The 18,986-nt window shown below is 35.7% G+C and overlaps 1 protein-coding gene across 1 annotated transcript in view; it reads left to right on the forward strand.

Annotated features, from left to right (window-relative positions):
* The first annotated feature begins 1,919 nt into the window (after window positions 1–1,919).
* Window positions 1,920–18,986, forward strand: part of LOC136028891 (probable maltase) — a 50,033-nt gene continuing 32,966 nt past the window's right edge. The window contains exons 1-4 of the mRNA XM_065706853.1: window positions 1,920–2,458; window positions 9,232–9,411; window positions 17,171–17,325; window positions 18,164–18,256. Coding sequence (XP_065562925.1) covers window positions 2,035–2,458; window positions 9,232–9,411; window positions 17,171–17,325; window positions 18,164–18,256 — 852 coding nt within the window. The 5' untranslated portion in view covers window positions 1,920–2,034. The remainder of the gene's footprint in view (window positions 2,459–9,231; window positions 9,412–17,170; window positions 17,326–18,163; window positions 18,257–18,986) is intronic.

The following is an 18,986-nucleotide window of genomic DNA, read 5'->3' on the forward strand; positions in this document are numbered from 1 at the left end:
TTCCCAATACAAGACTTAATGCTCGTAGAGCTCCAAATACTCAACTTGACTTGTGCCCCCAAAGGTTGACAATGAGGTACAAAAACTTTTTCGTTCCCTATTTTGTTTCGCATTTTAATAATTGATTTAACTTTGTAACTATGTTTATCCCTTAACATTTATTTTATCATTATAATTGTTCTGACGTGCTTATGCTAGCTTGTGTGCTATTTTAGCCAATAAATCATGTTCTATTCTAAATGCCTTTAGTTGAATGCTATCGAAGCCAGACTTATTCACTTTCTTTTTCAAAAGTAATGAAAGTCTTGCTCTTAGGCTAAGCATGCTGTTCATGTGTAATATTTTTGGAAAAGAATGGTGAGGAGGGGGGGGGGAGCAAAACCAAAACAAAATCCTGGACATTTGTCTTCAGAGCTACACAATTAAATTAAACGCGTAAAGTTTTAAAATGTTTTTCATTGCTATTCATGTATCGGAGAATAACAATTTTGTTTGAAAAAAAGCAACCAGCTCATTTGGAGCATAAGTAACGTGTATAAATTTGAGCCTCAGTTGATTGTGAGGCGTATATAATCAGACGAATCGGCTACACACAAGTCTACTGAATTTTAGCACGGAAAAATGGCTTTCTCCTATTTTACTTATCCGGTTTTCACAATATACTGTTCCTAAAACAATCCTATAAAATACTCATCCTAAGACAAATTAGCATTATAAATACCTTTCCCGATTTCAGGTTTAGTTTAATTATAGAAGGTGTTAAATAATCGTTATTTTTTGCATAAATAACATATACCTCCTAGCGCATTCGATTAAACCTATAAGGCTTTTATCAGTATTAATTAATGAGCCATTAAGGAACTAACAGAAAGTATTCTATTGGGAATTTCTAAGGATTCACTTAGCAAAAAACAGCTCGTCGCAAAACAGCTTTCACTACTTATAGTTTATATAGAGACTCACATTACCTTACGCGTACCCATAAATTTGAAGATACTTAATATTTCAATACATTGAATCACTTTGGCTTAAAGTATGGTTAAAAAAGCTTGTGTATTACAACTTTACATGGGCTAGAAATTGATGCAGTCGGAGGACATGGTGATCATAGTCAAACCTTACTACTTACGAGGAGCTGGGATTATGATATTTTAACAAAGCTGGCTTTTTAGCTCATTCAATGATTTGCACCGCACATTAGAAAAATTAACAGATACAAGGATTACAATGGACATTTCCACAAATGATATTTATAAGTTTTATTACTCGAATTACCCAATCTTCTTCTCCGGTTTGAACTTATTGACTTTTCAGTTAAGAGTATTTAACCCCCTTCTTTTTCTCCGTCTTAATATGCCGTGTTAGTTTATTGCAACTTAATGCAATTTATATAGCTTTTATTATCTCCTTGTAACTGTGTATCCTGTTATATATTTTAAGTTCAATACTCTTCGTGAGGATGTGGTCAACCTGGCTTTCAACTGAGAGTGGTAGTTTTTGGGGTTTAAGGCGCTTTAACAAATCACTTTAAAGAGTAGACCGTGGGGGTATTAGAATATTAGGTTCAAATAGGCTTTTATTTCATTTTGCATTGCAGAATTTGCAACATGGAATGCGGGGTGAAGCCAGTTGCATTTCGAATTTGATATGTGAAAGCCTTCAGGTTGAGGCCATTTAACCCTGTGTGGATTCTATGACACATTTTGGAAAAAATTGGTGGGAAATGGGCATAAATATGGCTTGCTTTTGTTACATTCGTGTCGTACAGTGAACGTATTAAGTTTGTCTTTCTTCCTTTTACGTCTTAGTTTAATTTTGTCATAAAATATTAAGTTTCTGCTCAAGAAAGGCCCCTGCAGTTCTGATTAGCATCTATTTTGCTTCTTTGCCTAGATGCCGCAATTTTATCTATTATTTTTTCCTAGGAAAACGTTTAAACTTATTTTCAGACTTTCATCATAACTTTGAACAGTAGCCTACGCTTACGCTGTCAAAATTTTACTCTGGTGAAAGTATAAGCTTAGATAGTTAAGAATGTTAGAAGACTTGAAGGCTCCTGTTGCTACTGCTGAAGATGACAGCTTAGACACTGATGACTCTAAACAAGTACTGGGCAGAGAACCCAAAGTTAAATATGAACCTGCCAAAAATGGGGTTACAGTTGTTGATATTGAAAATTCTGGCTCTGGTTTTGCTGGTCTTGGAAAAGAAGAGCTGATGAAAATAGCCAATCAGCCTTTTTGGGTAAGGCTAAGATGGACATTGTTCATTTTATTTTGGCTCTCTTGGATTGGCATGATTGCAGGTGCTATTGGGATCATTGTTATAACTCCCAAATGTTCACCAAGACCAGTGTGGCAGAAGTACCCAGTTTACCAAGTTTTTTCAAAATCATATCAAGATACTGATTTTACAAGTAGGCCTAATGGACAGAGCAGTGGTATTGGTGATCTTGAGGGTAAGTTACAACCTAGGCTAGGTTAAATTTTATGGCTGGGCTAATTTATACAAGATGGCAGACAGAAAAAAGGCAAAATTGTTTTGAATTTTTATCCATATAGCCTATTAACTTTGAAACCATTATATTAATCCTTTTTAGCCTATAGGCTACCCATAAACTACAGAAATAATGGACTTCTTGCTATCTCAGAAAGGGTTTAGGCTAGGAAAATGAAACTTTCAAGGATGAATCTACAGACTAAAGTATGTCCTGGGAAGGTATTATGAAGCAACTACCTCTACTGCTTCCCCCTCTAGAGGACCCTGACCTTTGATGACCTTTAAAAATATGTGTTACAGAAGTGAAACCTTGCAAAATAGATCTTCTGCTTAATTGAAGTACAACAAAACTGTTTTCAGCTTCATATCTTTCCTCAATTCCATTTAGGCTATAAGGTTTTAAAGATATATAAATACATTTTTAAATTAAAAAAAACATTGATATGGCTCAAAATTCTACTCAAATAACAGGAATTGCATTTTTAGAACTAAAGGCAGAGAAAAAGCAACTGGTAACTGAAAATTAAGGTAAAATGTTGTTTTGTCAAAATTTCAATAGGTCAACCTGTCATGTAGGCAAATTTCAGGGCCCTCTAGAGGGAGAAAGAGTAGAGGTGGGTATTGTAAAATACCTTACTGGGACATACTTTAGCCTGTAGACCCATCCCTTAAAGTTTCATTTTCCTAACCTAAACTCTTTCTGAGATAGCAAGAAGTCAATTAACAAGAATTTTACTGAGAGCCCAAAGCTAAATATGAACCTGCCAAAAAGTGGGTTATAGCTATTTGTATTGAAAATTGTGGCTCTGGTTTTGCTGGCAAATTTTGTAAAGGGTCATGATGATTTTTTTCTATAGCTTTGGGTATAAAAAGGGTTAAAACATTGGTTTCAAGCTTAGTATTTCACTATAAATCTGTCTTGTAAAAGTTATACAGCCTTGCTATAATTGAGTTGAAAAATAATCAAAACAATTCCACCATGTTTTTGTCTTATTCAATTAGGCTGCTTAAAAACTGTTATTTTGACTAAAGGTTGAAAAATATCAAAGCTGACAAAAGAATCTTGGCAGATAGAAAAATGGCAAAATTGTTTTCAATTTTTTTTTATCCAACTTCATTGTGACAAATCAATGTTTGTGGATTATGTAAGTTTAAAAAATGAACTTATAATCAAATTGTAAATTTGAAATCTTATTGAAATTCCTTTCATATCCAAAAACTATAGAAAGAAACTATAATTTTCAAGGGTCCAAAAAGGGCTCAAAATTCAATTTGCAGCAAAAGCAATTATTATATTTAGAAAGAGCATAAAATCTATTTTGTAAGGTTTCACTTTTATCTAAAGATTGTAAAGTTTATTATGCTCTAGAGAGAGGAGTAGAAATAGTTACTTCAAGATAACTTCACAGGACATTCTTTAGTCTGTAGATCCATCCCTGAAAGTTCTATTTTCCTAACCTTACCTGTTACTTATGTCTTATAGCCACCACAATCAAGTTCTTGGTATGAGTAAAACTGGTATATTTATGTATTTCAGTATGTACTTGGTGATAATTAGCTTAGCATGAGAGAGATAATTCAATTTAAAATGAGAGATAAAACCTCAATTTTATTTATGCTTTAATTAAATATTTTATAGACAGAGTTAGTATTTTGGTTTTGTTAGACACCATTTAATATAATGTTTTCTGGATGGCCTGATTTCCATTATTCTCTGCTGTAGTTTCCATTGTTTTGTTACTAAGTATTATATTTTTGTATTTTTTTTGGTATATTTCATTGGATTAACCTAAATTCACTTTTTGAGTGTGGTTGCTAAAAGACATAAGTGCCTTAACCCCTTTCCATGAAAAGAAGAAGTGGCTCATCTAGAATTTTACCCAATTCAGACATAAATGAGCCCTCACCCCTTATGGTCCTATATATAGCACTAACTACCTTGCCTATATTTACCTATATGTATGTTACCTATGTATAGCAGAAATCACACTTGCCAGCTTGGATGATTCTGTAGTTGCTGGTCAGTGAAGATAGTGTGCTGATTGATCAGGTGAGTCCCTAACTAATTGCCAGGGTTTTTTGCACCATTCCTTGTCATTTTTTGGTTTGGATGCCTCAAAACTGGCAGAAGAGACTGTTTCCTGGTCTAACAAGTGTGATAGATTCACCACCCTATTAGAAAAGAATTTGCTATGTACCCTCGAGTTTACAAACTTCTTGAAGTGTTTTTGATCATGTCCTCTTGTTCTTGAAGAGACATCTGGTCAAAAGATATTTGGGATGCTTTTTTTAATGGTTGGGCAGCTTGAATGCTCTAATCATATTCTCTCTGTTTTGACAATAAGTCAGTGAGGGCAAATTCAACTTTTCAAGCTGGGAGGGATAGGGAATGTTACTGAGACCTTGGATGCATTTAGTTGTATGCCTCTGAACTGATTCTAGAGTTTTTTGGTCAGGATTGTTAATTGGGTTGGCAATGCACATACTAAACTCTAGCTTAGTCTGAATTAAACCTTTATTAAGCCACTGAAAGTTTTCTAAAAAATATACTGAGAGCCTGAATAGCCTTTGCTGCAACAGTCTGGGTGTGCAAACTAAACTTTAGCTCTTCATCAACTAACAGAACCAGATCATGTTAAGCATGACTATAAACAGTAGGTTGCCTTGTTTGTCCACTCACTTAATTGGGTACTGGTATCTTGAGTTTTTATAACCAAAGTGAAAACCTTGCATTTCTGGATGTTGAACTTCAGCTTCCAAGTCCCAGCCCAGTAAGTAAGTGAGTCCAAGTCTGCTTGAATGATTTCTATTTTTTCTGAACTTTCAACTGAACCAATTACTTTTGAATTGTCTGCATAAGTGCTTGTTTCTTATTTTATTTTGTTGATGTTAAAGGATCATTAATGAAAATATTAAACAAAGTTGGGCCTAGTACTGTGCCTTGAGGTACTCTACTTCTCACTTCCACTGCATCAGAGAGAAGTGATTGCCTATTCTCCTCAAAAGCTTTAGCTGCTTGTTTTCTATTACTAAGGAAAAGCAGCACTCAGTCAATATTTTCTCTGCCAATAGCTTCTAGCTTAATATGAAGGCTCCTGTGGCACACCTTATCAAATGCTTTTGCAAAGTCATGTCAACTGGGAAATATTTGTCTATTAGCTCCATGACATATTTATATACATCAATAAGGGTTGTCTTATCTGATCTAGCAGAACAGAAACCATGCTGACATGTGGACAACATTTTATTTTAAGTTAGATGTTGAATGACTGCAGAGTTGACTATAGTTTCAAATATTTTTCCCACAGCAGAAGTGGTACTGATTAGTCTATAGTTAACTGCCTCATCTCTGTTACCACCTTTGTGCACTGGGGTAATCTATATATATAAAAATAAGTTGTTTGTTTGTGTGTTGACTGACATCATGTTTGTGTGTCGACTGACGTCATTATAAGGATTGAGCATTATGCTGTCATGAAGTTGTTTGTTGACTGATGTCATGTTTGTTGACTGACAAAATTACAGACCGGGACTCAAATGACGACTGGAACACAGGGAATATAAATGACGACTTGGACACTCGAAGAGAAATTACAGACTGGGACAAAGGGACACAGGGAATATAAATGATGACCGGGACACAGGGACACAACTACAACAGGGACGCCATGGGGCACAGGGGGGATATATAAATGACAACGGGGACACAGGGAATGTTTGATTAGCAATCACCGTCAACAAAGCTCAATGATGACTGGGACACAGGGAATATAAATGACAACCAGGACACTCAAAGAGAAATTACAGACTGGGACACAGGGGATATAAATGACGACTGGGACACTCAAAGATAAATTACAGACCGGGACACAGGGAATATAAGTGACAACTGGGACACTCAAAGAGAAATTACAGACTGGGACACAGGGAATATAAATGACAACCAGGACAGAGGGACACAACTACAATGGGGACGCCGGGGGGTTGGGCACAGGGGGGATATATAAATGACGACGGGGACACAGGGAATGTTTGATTAGCAATCACCATCAACAAAGCTCAAGGGCAATCATTAGAATAATGAGGTATAGATCTGAATACGGATTGTTTTTCCCATGGACAATTATATGTTGCATGTTCAAGAGTTGGTAAACCTGACAATCTATTTATATGCACTGACAATGGGACATCAAAGAATTTTGTATATTCACAAGTTTTACATAGTTAAAAACATATATATATATATATATATATATATATATATATATATATATATATATATATATATATATATTATCTATATTCACAGGTGGGACACAGGGACACAACTACAATGGCGCATAACTAATATGGCGCGCGCGGGGGGGCTTGGGGGGGTGCGAAGCGCCCCCACCAACTAGGTGTTGGGTTGGCGCGAAGCGCCACCCCAACAGCTAGTATGTACTAACTTCCATTCTGCAGGTATACACTTCAAATCTTGAGAGATCTTGGAAAACTGGCTACTGGGTAAGAGACAGTTCAGCATTTGCTACTTTTAGAAGTTGAGGTTAAATGCCATCTGGTTCAACTGATTTATTTAGGTTCTGGGTTTTTAAGATGGGTTTCAAGGTCAATTCTACTGATAGTAATAGGTGGCATTTCGCAAATGATGTTATGCTTGGGGTGGGGTCTGTGAGAGGAGCACTGTCAACAGGTGTGAAGACAAAGGCAAATTGATCACTAAAGGAATTTACTATTGCTTGGGGACTATCTTACATCCATTATGTACTAGCTGAGTAACTGAATATATTCCAGGCTTTTTTCCTGAGGCATAATTCCGAAATCTTTCAGGATTTGATTGAGCTAATGCAGCTATTGCCTCCTCATACTGCACATACATCTTTCTAGAGATATTTATCTCCTATCTATGTGCTTGTTTGTGTCTTTGCTAATGATTTGCATTATTCACATTCTGTGAATGCAACCTCTAAATTTTAGTGATAAGCTCCCCAGTTTCATGGACAAGGGATAATGGAATTGTTTTTTTGATATGCAGTCAGTTTCAGTTTTTTAATACCATTTAAAAATTCCCACGGTTTTCAAGATTATCACTTATTTTTAACTGAGAAGTTTTTTTTTTTTTTTTTTTTTTTTTTTAAGCTAATGTCTTATGTGTTTTTATGTAATCTCTGTATACAGCTACTGAAAATACTTGCGGGATGATTACGAGGTTACGAGGTCCTTCTAAATATGAAATTTCATCAGATCCGATCACTCCTTAGTAAGTTTGCCACTCTAAGCGTTTGCCAAGATTTCAGCCCCCCCCCAACTCCCGCAATGTCACCGGATCCAGTCGGTGTTTAAAATAAGAGCTCTGAAACACGATATCCTTCCAAACATCAAATTTCATTAAAATCCAATAACTCCTTCGTAAGTTAAAAATACCTCATTTTTTCTAATTCTTCAGAATTGACCCTCCCCCAACTCCCCCAAAGAGAGCGGATTCGTTCCGGTTATGTCAATCACGTATCTAAGACTTGTGATCATTTTTCCCACCAAGTTTCATCCCAATCCCTCCACTCTAAGCGTTTTCTAAGATTTTAGGTTCCACCCCCCTCCCCAACTCTCCCAATGTCACTGGATCCGGTCGGGATTTAAAATTATAACTCTGAGACACAATAGCCTTCCAATCATCAAATTTCATTAAGATCCGATGACCCGTTCATAAGTTAAAAATACCTCATTTTTTTCTATTTTTTCCAATTTAACTGTCTCCCCACTCCCCCCCCCCCAGATGATCGAATGGGAAACGAAAATTTATAATTTAGTCTGGTCTGGTTCCTGATACGCCTGCCAAATTTCATCGTCCTAGCTTACCTGGAAGTGCCTAAAGTAGCAAAACCAGGACAGACAGACCAACAGTCCAACAGAATTTGCGATCACTATATGGCACTTGGTAGATACCAAGTGCCATAAAAATCTGGACCATGCCTAACTCCTCATCAATTGGATGTAATCTTATCTCATGATGTCTCTTAAACCATTTGTCAAAGTATTCGACTCTATACTGGCATCCCTGTCTTACTCATAAAAATGTTCAAATTATCAAGTACACCTTTTTTTGCTAGTTGCCATTAGTATTTTCTCTTGTTAGCTTTTTTCCAAAAGAGGATAAAATTGGTGGTTAATCTAAGCCAACGTATCTCACCAACATATAATATGTTACACAGGAACTTTTTCTTTGAGGTGCAACCAAATCCTTATCCTCTTCAATTTTTTTTGTTACCTGTTGCCAACCTTTTACTACCACAAAAGGATAAAAGCTTATAAACCTAATTGTTTATTCTTCTTTTGGAATTGATAGTGCTTGTGATTGTATTTTTGATAGAGTAAGATGAAAACCTAAAAAGGAGACCAATTTATTTCAGAAGCATCACTTATGTTTGCATTAAAATTCCTAGTCACAGATAATAACCTAATTATATTATATAATAATATTATATATAATAATTAACTATTATATGTGATAAATATTGTATAATATTATATACAATAATTTTATTTTGCATTTCTAGTTTTCTGTCTTTTTACTGGTTTTCATCTTAATTTATGGCTGCTTAAGCTTGTTTATTTAATAATTATATGGGCTTTGCTTTTTAATTAGAATCTGTATCATACCTTGTTATGTGCTATACTGCCCACGCCATCCACTCCTATTTTTAGTCATAAAAACAAGTGATATGCTTTCTTTAGGCATAAGACAGCGAATTCCATATCTGGTAGACTTGGGTGTCAAAACTATTGGCCTCTCAGTTATTTTCCCTTCACCAATGAAGGATGTTGGATATGACATTTCTGACTTCATGCAAGTTGGAGAAGAGTATGGGACTTTGGATGAATTTGACAGAATGGTGAAGGAAGCTAAAGAACGAGGTATTTATTGTTTTATTGTTCCAATGTATACAACAAATATAAATAAAAAAGCCTTTCATAGTGAATGCAAAAGTGCTGACCTATTAAAGAGCAATATGTGTCTCCTGAAGTTTTTCCCCCTTCAGCTTTATAGATGAATGTGGTAAAAGTTAAGGAGAGGGTTTCCAATTATAAATTAAAAGTTCTAGTCTCATGTATGGGCTGAAAGATCCGTTTTAAAGTTTCTGCGTTTCTTTTTTGTTCTTTTTAGTTTTACAGGTTTGTTTTCCTGGCTGATGTGAGTCGATTTGTGATATTGACTTATCACAAGGTTGATCTTTCAAAATTGACAAACAAAACAGCTTCACAACATTGTCTACTCGTGGTAGTTGCTTTTAAACAAAAATGTATCCAAATTTATCTGACTGAGGGTAACATAATACCCCTAGGCACACCTGTTACTATGCATGGTATTGCATTAAAATTCAAAGATATCCATACTAATCCAAATAGCTAATCCAATAGGTCTAGAAAATGTCCTGCCCAAAGTGACACAAGTTATATAATCTATGGGCTGAGGGCACTGTATTATGCAAATAACCTGCATAAGATAAAGGCTTTGTATACACGTTTTATTAGAAACATAGATACGTTATGCCATGCTCAAATAAGAATCATAGGAGAATTTTCAATATGTATGCTTGAAGGGCGTAAAGTAATTTCTTGCCCTATAAATGCTTAATTTTCACCCTCTTTGCTAAACCGTGCATATGCTAAATCTCCTGTTACCTTTTGACCAACTCTTTAAGCACCGTATTTAGCCCTTTTTGCTAAACAGTGGACTCCCCTAACCTCTTCTAGTTAGCAGTGATCACGTTCTATCTCTATTTAGAGTACCTATAAATAATAATAATTTATTTATAACCCACATCATAACAAGTTATGGCACTTGTGGAGTAAAAAAAAAAAAAAAAAATGAAATACACTGCAAGTAAAATACACTACAAATAGAAAAAACACTACGCTACAATGAGATTAACCGAACAGACGGATCAAAGGATGATGAGGCGATAAACGATAAAAAGCTGATTCCGACAACCTTCCATGCAGGAGGGCCAACTTTGCACTTATATCAGGGACATCAAACTTACGAATTATCTTCCCATTGCTATACCAAGGGGGGAGATAAAGTAAAAATTTACAATATCTGAAATAAAAAGTCCGAATCTGATTAACATCTTTTTTCTTTAGAAGGGGATAAAGACCAGAAAGATAAAGGACAGAATGTAGCATATAGTCTACCGAGTGCACGTCTATTATACTTCCCTTGATTAGCAACTATCTTAGAATACCCCATTTGAATTTTCTTTTGAACATCACGAACAGTGCACTGCCGTAGGCAAGAAATTGAATTCGTAGCAGTAATACCCAACCACCGAAAGGCGGAAACAAAGGGTATAGAAAAACCGCGACAAGCTAAGGGAGCATTAGAGGAACTCGGACCATTAAAAACTAGAAATTCACATTTCTCAACATTAAGAGAAAGACCAATATTAGAAAATAGACGTAAAACTTTTGAGACCTTGCTTAATTTTACACAAAAGTAAAAGGCCATCTGCATAAGCAAGATAAGAAACATCTGAAAGTCCAATAAAATAATTTGATCTAATTTCATTTAAAATACCAGAAATGCACATTTTGAATATACTAGGTGATAAAACCCCTCCCTGTTGGACACCTCGACATAAACGGACAAACGGAGATTCAGATTTATTGATTCGGAGGAAAGAATTCTCATACCAAAAACGAAGAAGAAAAATGACTGAAAGATTTACACCATTATTAAAAAGGAAAAAAAAAGCTTGACTGTGAACTACATTGTCTCTCCAACCCCCAACCTCCTTTGTCTCTGTTTCCGATTCCCCTACATTGTCTCTGTTTCCAACCCCTTTGGCTAACAGTGAAAACACTCTTGTCTATGGCCGTTTTGTGACTGCCAATAATCAAAGCAATCAGTGTAAGAATTTCAAAAATGCTGTTTGATCATGGAAATTACACAATATTTGACATATTTCACAGTAGATGTTTGATTCTTATCATAATGAATGAAAAGATGACAAATATTTACACGTGAAGTACATTTCTTGCAAATAGTGTTTTTTTTTGTGAAAGGAGGGAAATGTTTTATGTTTTATGCTTCTTGCAACACAGATTGGAAAACCTTATGTTGTTTCAACCTAAATAAGGTTTGTTGTGCCTACCTTTGTCGTAAAAGGTTTGCAATGGGATAGGCAGGAGTTTTGCAGGGGTTATTAGCCCCTTTTGCTATCATGTATATTGTTAATCCTTTCTTGAGTTTGCTTTAAATAAAGTGTAACATGCCTACCTTTTTGCTAAAAGCTCGGTGATGGAAGTGGGGAGGGGGGGTAGCGGTGAAGGGAACACATGCTCTCTTTGTGCTTCCAACATTGTATATTGAAATCCTTATGTCATTCTGCTTAAAACTGGTACAACATTCATACATTTGTACTATAAAACTAGTGACGGGAAGATAGAGGGGTAGAGTACAGGCCCACTCTAAGAATCCTTGTACAATTTGCAGGTTAACTACTTTTCAATGACATGATTGTGGATAGGAGGTCTGGAGATCGCGGACCCACCTATATGCATCAAAAGCAGATCAAAAATCTTAGTATGGTTCTGCTTTGAACAAGATGGAGTATGCCTGCCTCTGCTTAGAAGCTGACAAGAACAGTAGGGGGCGTGTTAAAAGGGCTAGAGGCCAGTTATGTGCCTCAAATCTGCCTGGTTTGTAATCCTTGTATGATTTCAGCTCAAACAGGCCTGAAAACTTTGACTCCATTGTTTTTGTCTCAATGGTCTGAATCCTGCCCTAAGTGAGAAATATGCATCCAGGGGCCATAGCCCACAACTCTTCAATGCAAGGGTCACAACTTATACAAGTATCCGATTCCCCACTGACGCGCTTTCTCTTTAATAGGAAATATCGCTTTCTGCTAAATAGCTTGCCTAAAAACGAGTTAGGGTTTGACATTGTGTAGACAGTGGTGTTATTTTATTCAAAACTAAGGGGGGGGGGTTAACTTTCGTGGCCTCCCTAAAGGGGTTGGCTTAGATTCGTTTAAGAGCAATATTTCTTCACAGTGGTTAACACAGGCCTCTCCCAAAATCAACTAATAACAGTAAGAAGCAATTTAAAAGTACTTGACAGAGAGAACTAAAGTTGGAAAGTAATTTACAGTTGTTTATTGCAACGCTGGGAATCGACGAGGTTTTGTAAAATTATCTGATTATAGTATCGAAATCCAACGATTGCACAAGAGCCTTTTCACTAAACATAAGCATCGGACCATTGAGTCTTTCGTTGCCCATTGTCGATCTTATATAGGTTTTAGTCGGGCTTAGTAGGTGTTTTGAAGACCATATTGCCCTTCCATGAATAGAAATAACAGTTCAATAGGGATAAATCCTTTTATTAGACAGTGAAAACAATGGCGAAAACTCTGGATATTTTAGTTTCATACTCAGTGACCATCCTCAGCAGATAAATATTTTGCTTACAATGATACAATGACCACCCTATACAATGAGGGTGGTCATTGTATATGTGACCAAAAGTTTTAGAGATTCGGTCATTGTCTTCTCTGTCTAATGAAAGGATTTACTTCTATTGAACTGTTATTTGTAAATCAGGCTTAGTGAAGAAAAAAATATTTCATTACTAGCCGTTTTGAAGCAGATTGGTGAAGATTTGTAGAATTTACGATAGGCCTACCTCGAATACACTATTGATATTGCCTTCAAAAAGAATCGCGAAGTTCAAAAAGATCTTTGGAATAATGGCTTAAGAGTCGATATATCTTCTCACAAGATCCATTTGCAAGACTCACAGGGTTGTGTCATTTTAAGCATTTTTACCATGTGCTGCTGCCCTGGCTGGTTGCCTAGTATCGAGAAAACTACGACAATTCAATTTCTAATGCAGAGATTGACTCTTAACAATGAAAGAACATTCATGAAGCCGCTTTCAAACTCGGATCACAATCTGTCTATCACAAGAAAATAATCCCTTCTGAAACCATCTTTCTTTCACTTCAGCAAGATTGCCTTTTTCCAAAGTCGACGTGGTTACAAAATCACATGAGCGGAAGGCTACTTTCTGTGCATTTTGGTCTTTTACATGAAGAGTCAGAATTCTGGGAATTTGGTGAAAGGTCTTCAATGAGGTCACAGTTACGAGAAAATTCTTTTGCTCAGAACTACCTTTTGCTCAGAACTACTTCATCAAAAGCTTCATCAGTCCGCATATCTGTAATTTTATCCCTCGTAGGTGCAATAAGACCAGTTGCTCTAGAGAAAACTAGGTCTACCATCTGCAGCTGCTGAGACCGAGAGTTAATGACACAAATTTTTTTCCCCGCTAGATGGAGCGTAAATACAAATTCAAATGTATGGAGTCTGGTTGCGAGTCCCTGGGCATGATCTGCCAATTATCTGTAAATAGATATTTTGGTATATTGATAAACTGGACAAAATACAGTTGTATCTATTCAGTACTTTGTTCACCAATTTTATACCAGCATGTCCTCTTATAGTAGAAGATTTTTACAGCTGAAGAATAGTCATCCCAGCGGCTTTCTTAGCATTAACAAACAGTTGGTAGCATGTATTACTATTCGCAATAAAACAGTACAACTATTGAAGAATGGAGATGAAATATGCCATTCATCTCGAGTTCTGAATGCAATTACATAAAAAAAATAGTTTTTTTTAACTAAAAGTAAGGAGTGACATTAAAACTGAAAACGAACAAAAATTACTCCGTATATGAAATGGGTTGTCCCCTCCTCAATCCCTCGCTCTTTACGCTAAAGCTTTAATTGTTTTAAAAAGCAGAATTGTGGCAAAGAGTCGAACTTTAGCGTAAAGAGCGAGGGATTGCGGAGGGGACAACCCATTTCATATACGGAGTAATGTTTTTTCGTTTTAAGTTTTAATGTCGCTCCTTACTTTCAGTTAAAAAAACTAGTTTTTTATGTAATTTCTGAACATTTTTGAATTAATTCATGTTTGATTTTGGCTCTCCACACCTAAATTATTAAAATGAAATTTACATATTAATTCCTTTTTTGGCTAAATGGCTTTCTCTTAGCTTTGATCAGACGATTTTGAGAAATAAGGGATGGGGAAGGAGGCCTAGTTGCCATGCAATTTTTCGGTTACATAAAAAGGCAACTATAAATTTTAATTTTCAACGAATTTTTTTATTAGTAAAAAATATACGTAACTTAAGAATTAATTTACGTAACAAACTTTTATATTCTTTAATTTTTATTATGTATGTGAGGGGGTTTGTACCCTCGTTAATACCTCGTTTTTTACACTAAATCGTAAGTTTTGTTCCAATTCTCTAAGAATGACCCCTGAATCAGAAAGGCCGCAGAATAAATAGTTGAAATTACTAAAAATACTATTGCATAAAGAGCGAGGTATAAGGCAAATATTTTCAGGCTCGTAACTTTTGATGACAAAGACTAAATTTGATGAAACTTATATATTTAAAATCAGCATGAAAATATGATTCTTTTGATGTATATTTTAGCATCAAAAATCCGTTTTTTAGAGTTTCATTTACTATTGAGCCCGGTCGCTCTTTACTACAGTTCGTTACCACGAACTGTTTGATCACCCAACACAAGATAGAGTCTATGACCATGGCAATTGGGTGCAATTGCTTTAATACGGGCTTGCACACCTGAAAAGTGGGCGCTCATGATACTGGCTTGGTATTTTCATAGATAAATTGAAAAAAACAACAAATTTGCACCCTCCCTCCCTGGATGTTGAACAGTAAATTTGCACCCTCCCCCATCCTAAATTTTCTTGAATTGACACCAATTGATAGGTGTGAGTTTTTCTTTCAATGCTTAGATTGTTCTTGTATATCTCTTTGTTGTTTTGTTTTCCCTTGTTTTTTCACCTTTTTTAAAAGTTGGTTTAAGTTAAATCCCTGTTGAATTGATAAAACCTTTCTGTTGTGAAGTCGAAATATTTTGTCTTTGTTTGTTGGTACATTTCTTTTTAACAGTCTTATTAACAAATTTCGTTCTTTTTTCATATTCTCATTCTGTTATAATCTTTGATGTGTGAGATTAGGTACCGTTCTTCAAGATTTTATCGATTCTTTGAATTATCCTTTTATATAACATGTTTTCTTATCAGTTATGCCTACGGATTGTTCTGGGTACCCGGCTGACTCATCGTATTTAAAACAGTAGGCTGTATGAAGAGTGTGGTTCTATTTCACTTTCTACGTCTATGATGAGAGAAAGATTGAGATGGCTAGGGCATGCTCTGTGGACGAAGGATGACTGATTACCGAAGATGGTCTTTTTCGGCCAATCTTCTAGGACTAAACGGATAGCAGGTTGTTCATTGTTGGGGTGGGAGGATGTCATAAAGAAAGGTTTTAGGGAAATGGGAACTTCGTGGGAGGGTGTAAAAAGGGAGGCTTTGAATAGATAGGGACGGATGATGAGCTGTTTAGCTGTGTTGGCCTCAAGCGGCTGGGTGCTGTGATGAGTTGTTAGTAGTAGTGTTTTCTCATCCTTCCTGAAATAATAAAAAAAAGGATTGGTCTGAAATTTACACTTTGATTTTTTCAAGATTCAAAGAACTAAATTTCAAGACAATTCAAGAGACGAAATTCATGAAATAACCATTTTCAATGAAATCAAATTTCAAATTTGACTCGTTAACTGGAGGCAAAGAAGAAAAGTGCAAGGAACTAATAAAATCCCTTGCGGTCTGGCGTCTATTAACATTAATACGTCTATGACAACTAGAAACGCAATAAGTTCGTTGTGGTAAACAAAATGGTGTTTTATTTTCTAAGTTCAGAAACAGAGAAGACCTGGGTCACGCTTGACTCAGAAAAGAACATATTCAAGAACAGAATCAATCAAATATATAGTACGTAATATATATAGTACATAGTATGTAGTATATAGTAATATACATAGTACGTATATATATATATATAAAGGGGATCACTGCTCCAAAATCGCTTTACCGAGATGTATAATTTGTTATTGATGCGGGATCGATTACTCTAGTATAATGAAGGTCGGTCACCGTGGCTGTAACAAGGCAATAAACTATGCCGTAATTTCGCCAACTTTTTAAGAGGAAGGTAGGGAGGTTTTTATTTCGTTGATCAGGTTGAAACTTATGACCCTGAGCACTTTGGGTCAATGAGACATTAGGTATGATTTCTTGAGGCAGATGTCCCATCTTTAGCCTTTGCACAAAAGTATTCAAATGGACTTAAAAAATAGGACAAGTGTATGGATTTTCGAGGTGTATGCCACTTTCGAGCTTCACCTATTTCCTTTACTAAAATTGTTGGATCTGCTTGAAGTTTTTTGGCACAAAGCTGCAGTCAAGAAGTTTTTGACTCTGAAGTTTTTTTTTTCCCAACAAGACTCTTGTCTTTTGCAGTCCATGACTAGCAATTTTGAAAATTTCAAAAGTAAGGGGTTCTCAAACTATAAAACTTCGGAACCTGATAGTACCTGAATCTTAAAGGCCAGTGGTCGAAAATAATTCTGGAGAAGTCTCTTTGGCTATGGACATGGTTTCATTTAAAACTAATGTCAATGTGCATTATTTATTCTCTTTTCTATTCACTTTTAACCAGCTATCTGTGAAAAGGTTTTTGTTGAAAATTTATCTTCTGTAAATTTAAATCTTGTTATAGGACTTTCTGTTGTACTTGATTTTGTGCCGAATCATTCAAGTGAAGACCATGAATGGTTTCAAAAGTCAATAAACAAGACGGACCCTTTTACTGATTACTATATCTGGAACGATGGGGTGGATGTAGATGGACAACGTACTCCACCTAATAACTGGGTAAGTTTTGTCCTCCTACTGTTGTATTCTTTCAAAGGGAAGGAAAGTTTTTGGAAGGCGTTTTGAATTTGATCGTGATTTAGTTATCTGGGATAGTAAAGATGGATAAATATAAAATAAAGATACATATAAAAAATGTAAAGCAAAGATTGATAAATAAACAATGATTTATAAATTGTTTTTGATACCTCGTTTGGTGCGACATTTATGTGGGCAATAGACCAATTTTCATCAGGATTCTTGATATCCTTCTTGTCACACCTCCAGAGGCTTCAGACTGATTAAGGTTGGCCAGTGCTCTGCTCACGATCAACTTCTGGTTTTAAAGGGAAAGTTGGACATGGTATAACTATCTTTTGGGCGTAAACCCATTCAACACAGCTCGTTCTGAGTACTTGGAGAGGAAAACGTCAATACCAGGTTCTTATATATTTGGTGCTGTAAATTCATTTGGAACTGTTTCCCATGGAGAGAGGTATGAGAGAGACTTCGTCAAAGATGTGGGTAGATTCTCACAAACTGAGATCAGATACATGTATAAAAGCTGAAGCTAGGTAAAAGATTATTGTACATAATTTTTGTGCGTTTAGTGCTGTAAATTACATGATAAAGCATTGTCTTTTGTTTATGTACTGGTAAGATTTATCTGTCATGGGTTTTAATATTTGATTGAACTTTTTTTTAATAATTGTACCAAGGGGAAAAAGAATAAAAATTTGCAACGAAAACTAATTAATGCTTTTAAAATTGGAAAAAAATTTAATTTTGGCAATAAAAAAAATAATCAAAGCCTGCTAAATGGCTTAACCTAGAAGTTATAGTCTATTCTGTTCCATAGGAATGTCGTTACTCTGCTCACAACCCCAGCCAGATTAAATCGACTGAGAATGGTGATTACGAGGTAGAAAAAGAAGTTGATGTTGCGACCAAGGTAAGTTCCTTTTTTTCTGATAAATTGTTGTGCTCCAATGTTTGTCTTTTAAAAAGCTGTCAAAACGTTGAAGCTTTGGGAGTGTATCTTGTTATATCTATACTTCATCCATAGTTTGTTATTCGCCGTTTTAAAGCTCTCTTGAAAAGAACCTTTAATGCAGAGGAAATGGGATTTTCACAAAGGGTGTAGAAGATCAAGGGGTGATGGTGTGCCTAAAGTGCTGCAACTAGAGACTGCGAGGTTTGTCATCACTCGAGCTAGGTCTTTTTCCTGATGATGCCAGTGATAATAGAAATTCTTTGGTTATGTTTTTGGATAGTGAAGCAGTTTAAAAAAAGTACCTTGCTATTGTAGATAAATTACCAAAAGTATAAAAGGTAAAGAAGAAGACGAAGAAAAAGGCAGTTTTTCATAATTGGGTGGTGTTGATAAGTTTTGTATGCATTAGGTTTCTATTCTTCCCATCCAGTTTCATCCTGATCTCACCGCTTTAAGTATTTTCTAAGATTTCCGGTCCCCCCAACTGCCCCCCCCCCCCAATTACGTTTGATCCGGTTGAGATTTAAAATAAGATATCAGAGTTACGAGGTCCTTCTAAATATGAAGTTTCATGACGATCCGATCACTCCTTCGTAAGTTAAAAATACGTTATTTTTCTTATTTTTCAGAATTACCCCCCCCCCCGCAATTGAGCGGATCCGTTCCAATTATGTAAATTACGTATGCA

The sequence above is a fragment of the Artemia franciscana genome, chromosome 7 (genome assembly GCF_032884065.1).
Source record: "Artemia franciscana chromosome 7, ASM3288406v1, whole genome shotgun sequence".
In the NCBI taxonomy this organism is placed as follows: Eukaryota; Metazoa; Arthropoda; class Branchiopoda; order Anostraca; family Artemiidae; genus Artemia; species Artemia franciscana.